This window comes from Eutrigla gurnardus (genome assembly GCF_963514095.1).
Source record: "Eutrigla gurnardus genome assembly, chromosome: 13".
Taxonomy (NCBI): Eukaryota; Metazoa; Chordata; class Actinopteri; order Perciformes; family Triglidae; genus Eutrigla; species Eutrigla gurnardus.
The window spans coordinates 1,049,870-1,054,117 of NC_139936.1; the positions used below are offsets into that span (position 1 = coordinate 1,049,870).

General features: G+C 43.8%; 1 protein-coding gene across 1 annotated transcript; it reads left to right on the plus strand.

The window, feature by feature from the left end:
* Positions 1–1,908: 1,908 nt before the first annotated feature.
* Positions 1,909–3,533, plus strand: LOC311023099 (uncharacterized protein). The gene is made up of 2 exons (XM_084024766.1): positions 1,909–2,302; positions 2,936–3,533. The coding sequence occupies exons 1-2, from the start codon at positions 2,023–2,025 to the stop codon at positions 3,091–3,093; spliced, it is 438 nt and encodes a 145-aa protein (XP_083880892.1). The 5' UTR covers positions 1,909–2,022; the 3' UTR covers positions 3,094–3,533.
* Positions 3,534–4,248: the final 715 nt, after the last annotated feature.

Here is a 4,248-nt window from a genome sequence, read left to right on the forward strand (position 1 = left end):
ATAAATATTTGACCTTAGAACAGTGAGAAGTAATTTTTTTCACATTGATTTTTAGTATACCATTGAATAATGACTGAATATATAAGCTTAAGCAACAAAATATTGTTTATTTTTGTTCAATCAAGTCCAACAGACCAGTGCAATGTTTGCCATTAAGTGTAGCAATAGCATATTTAGAAATATAGTACATTTCAGAAATTCCGGTAGCCTATAGGTAGGTAGACCTTCTGTAAACTATAACACTTTGTTTTTTTAAGTAAAACACAATACTTTCAAGTACATTCAGAACATTGGAAACCCTGACTATTGGAAAACATCTCTCTCTTGGCGAGGGTTAACCCTCGTCCACGCTAGCGTCCACGCTAGCTGCTATATGCTATATGTTTAGCATTGAGGTGATACTTGAGGCTCGATGTGCTGCGGTGATATGCAAATTCCTTGTTGCATAGCTTGTACACAACCATGCTCTTATCGATGCTTCCATCCGTTCGTTTTTTATAACAAAATGTCCCATCCGGCGTGGTTTGTTGTTGTCTGAAGTCATGAACGCTAGTTGGTGCTCCAGTATAATCGGTCCGCCTGAAACTCATCCAGTGAGAAACGTTCCGCAGTGCAAAATAAGTGCAATTAAAATGCGTTAATTTTATTTAACACGTTAATGTTTGTGTAATTAATTAATCTTAATTAACGCGTTAAAGTCCTGGCCCTAATAATAATGGTATGTATTCCCTTCGACCAGGGCTTGAACCTCCGACACTCCCTCAGTGAATCACAGTCGTAGAACCAGAGGGGAATCAAACACTTCGATAATGAGGTCGAATTCAAACATTTGTTTTTGTGTGACAACCCAACAACCTGTTATTCTTCTCTTCTCTCTGTAGTTGTCTTCTTCATGTGACACGTTGTCATGGCGATACATCTCAGAGCAGCAGGAAATGTATCAGTCCTCCTTCAAACTCTGCATTGAACTTAAATAAATCACTGTAGAGAAAGGTTATCTCTGCTGGGCACCGGGGGGCGACTCCTCTCTGGTTGTATAGAAGTCTATGAGAAAATGGTCCTACTTCTCTCTGCTGGCCACCAGGGGGTGACTCCTCTCTGGTTGTATAGAAGTCTATGAGAAAATGGTCCTACTTCTCTCTGCTGGCCACCAGGGGGCGACTCCTCTCTGGTTGTATAGAAGTCTATGAGAAAATGGTCCTACTTCTCTCTGCTGGCCACCAGGGGGCGACTCCTCTCTGGTTGTATAGAAGTCTATGAGAAAATGGTCCTACTTCTCTCTTGATGTATTATCTCAGTAAACATTGTAAACATGAGTTTATGGTCTCAATCTCTAGTTTCAAGTCTTCTTCAATCCAGCATGATGTTCATTTAGTACATTATGGTCCATTTAGAGTCCACCAGACCAGGAAGCAGGGGATGCTTTAGGGGGCGGGGCTTACCTGCTGATTGACAGGTCGCTACCACGCTACCAATGCTAGTTAGCTACTAAGATGACATCAACACTTAGCTGTAAAGTTGACCTTGAACTATAAAAGGTAACTTTGTTTGCAGCTTCACACCAGAATCCACATGGATCCAGATCCAGGGTGCTGGTTCGGGGTGCCACTCTGCATGCTTGTGTTTGTCAGATCCACCCGTCGCTCCTCCACAGAAGCAGATGATCAAAGAAACTCTAAAACATTCCAGAAGGTTCAGAGAGAGTTCCTGTGTTCGAAGAGAGAGGAGCCACAGCATCCCCACACAAGGAGAGGAGAGGAGGAGGAGGAGAGAAGAGGAGATGGGGAGGAGGAGGAGGAGAGGAGATGGGGAGGAGGAGGGGGGGAGGCATGTTAGCGTGCATCTAAAAATAATTTTCTACTGACAACAACAATCATTCCAGAGGTGGGCGGGGCTTACCTGGCCACAGGCGAGCAGAAGACACCTCCTCGGCAGATATTTAAAGAGTCCGAGTGCTGAATGCAGAAGATCCACAACCAGAGAAATAACAGAGAGGAAGACTGAACGACGAGAACATCCACCATGCCGTCCTCCTCCTCCTCCTCCTCCTGCAGGCTGCTCCCTGTGGCTCTGGGGCCTCTGGAATCTACCCTCATCTCCTCCTCCTCTTGTTCTGGCTCCTCGCCTCCTCCCCTCCTGCGTCCTCCTCGCGGTCGCCGCCCCCGCCGGGTCCTGTACCCGGCCTGCTGGAGCCGGAGGCCCCCGCCGAGGGAGGCCCCGGACCAGGCCCGCCGCTGGCTGCTGCTCCTCTCGGCTCTCGTCTTCCTGCAGATCTACACCGAGGAGGCGCTCACCTGCACAGGTGAGTCTGCAGGCTCACACACCTGCACCTGCAGGTGTTTTGTGTTAGCTATGTTAGCTTTTAGTCACTTGATTCTTTGATTTTCAGTTCCGTGTTACTGCAACAAAAAAGTGGACCGACTCCGTAACTTTGTTTTTTAACTTCCTGTCTACAATAGAGGCTAAGTCCCGCCCCTTCCAGAGTTCCCTATGTACGTCAATGACAAGAGACAAATATTTATTCCATCCTGTTTGAATTGTCATGAATGACACTTGTGATGTTTGTCAATTTAAAAAGAGAATTTTACGAGTCAAGGAAGTTGCAGTTTGTCAAGTATAAGACTTTTCAAATTATCTTTTAAATTGACAAACATCATACGTGGATTTCATAGTTCAATTAAAACGGAATAAATAATTATTTGTCTTTTTATTTTATTTTTATATACATATAAGAAAGAAAGACAATAAAATTAAAAAAACAACTCGCCGTTGACTACCGTACATATTTTCTTTTCTGAAATAAGGTCCCATGGTGGTCCACAGGAAGGGGCGGGACTTAGCTGCTTTAAGTTGACATCCACTGATTTATTTTAGTCATAGATATCAACTGTTGTTTGTTGTAGTTTGAGGAAAATAAAAGTGTTTTTGTGAACAGATCAGCTCCAGTGTGCCGACGTGGCAGCAGCGTCTCAGCCCCAGGAGGGTGAGGGGAGCCTGGGCACGGTGCCGAGATGGACGGGGGAGGAGCCCTGGAGGGTCCTCCAGATGGTGGGTGGGGCTTCAGAGACCCAGCTGGAGTGTGTGGTGGCGTGACGGAAGAGCAAGTCATTTTCACTCAGGCCATGTTGCATCCCGAATAGAAACTGAAGGAAGGAATCAAAACAAACGAACCTGCAGACAGGAAGTGAAGACGGCGCCAGTTGAGGATCGGCGAGTCGAGATGATGACCGGAGAGAGAGACGCCATGTTTGATTAAGACTTTCTTCAGAAAGAGCATTCTGTCAGTTCCAAAAGAGTTTGGTGACCTTTGACCTTTCTGTGCAACTTTGTTGCTTTCAAGATGCTGGTTTAAGACATGTTTGTGAAGTTTCTCACTGGAGGAGAATCAACAACAACAGCAGCAACATGCTACAGGCTAACAGCATGTAAATGTTGATAGCAACGTCGAAGTGCAGTGAAGAGGTCAGCCGATACGCAGACGACGTCGTGCTCTCTCTGTGAGAAGGACTAGACATGGAACCAGGAACACAAAGAAACTGTGTCATTCCTGCAAAACTCTAAATGAAAATATGTATTTTTATTTTTTTATTTTTTTTTTATTGTGCAACACAGTTTTACAGGATGTAAATAATATGTTGAATATTAGAACTGTTTTACTTGTAAATTGTAAAAATCCAATAAATGAGTCGTCAACTGTGTTTTTGTGTGTTTGTGGAAAGTAAGTCCTTAAGTTTGAGTTACTTTACCTGAGTATGATATTACTTTATATGTCTTTGCATTTCAGAGGGAAATACTGCACTTTTTATTTATTAATTCTAGAATAACAAGTAATTATTCAAATTATTTGATTTTAAACACAAAATATAGTTCATGAAATATAAATGGTTATAGATTAAACATCAAGAAGCAGCAAAATAGCTTCGTATTTATTTTTCTATTTTTTCTTGATTTTACTGGTTTTGCTTCAGTTATTTAGTCCCAGGATGTAAAGTCTCCTTTCACCACTGGTGTGCAGTACAAACTCACAATGAGTTCACCCTGCTCTCCACTCAGGAACCCAACGGTAACGCCTCCGCCCGCGGCCAATAAACATGCTGAGGTTTCTGAGGCACTCTGGGAAACTGTGTGTGTGCGTGTGTGTTTACTTTGCACACACAGGGTCTTTGAGCGGAGGCGGTGAGTCATGTGACGAGGTAATCCCTCGCTCCGATAACAAACAGGAAATATGTGGCTGGCTGGTATCACCGG

Excerpts from the sequence above, each read along its gene's own strand:
- LOC311023099 (XM_084024766.1), top strand. The coding sequence starts at position 2,023 with ATGCCGTCCTCCTCCTCCTCCTCCTCCTGCAGGCTGCTCCCTGTGGCT. Across the intron at positions 2,303-2,935 it reads GGAGGCGCTCACCTGCACAG|ATCAGCTCCAGTGTGCCGAC; the intron begins GTGAGTCTGCAG and ends TTTTGTGAACAG.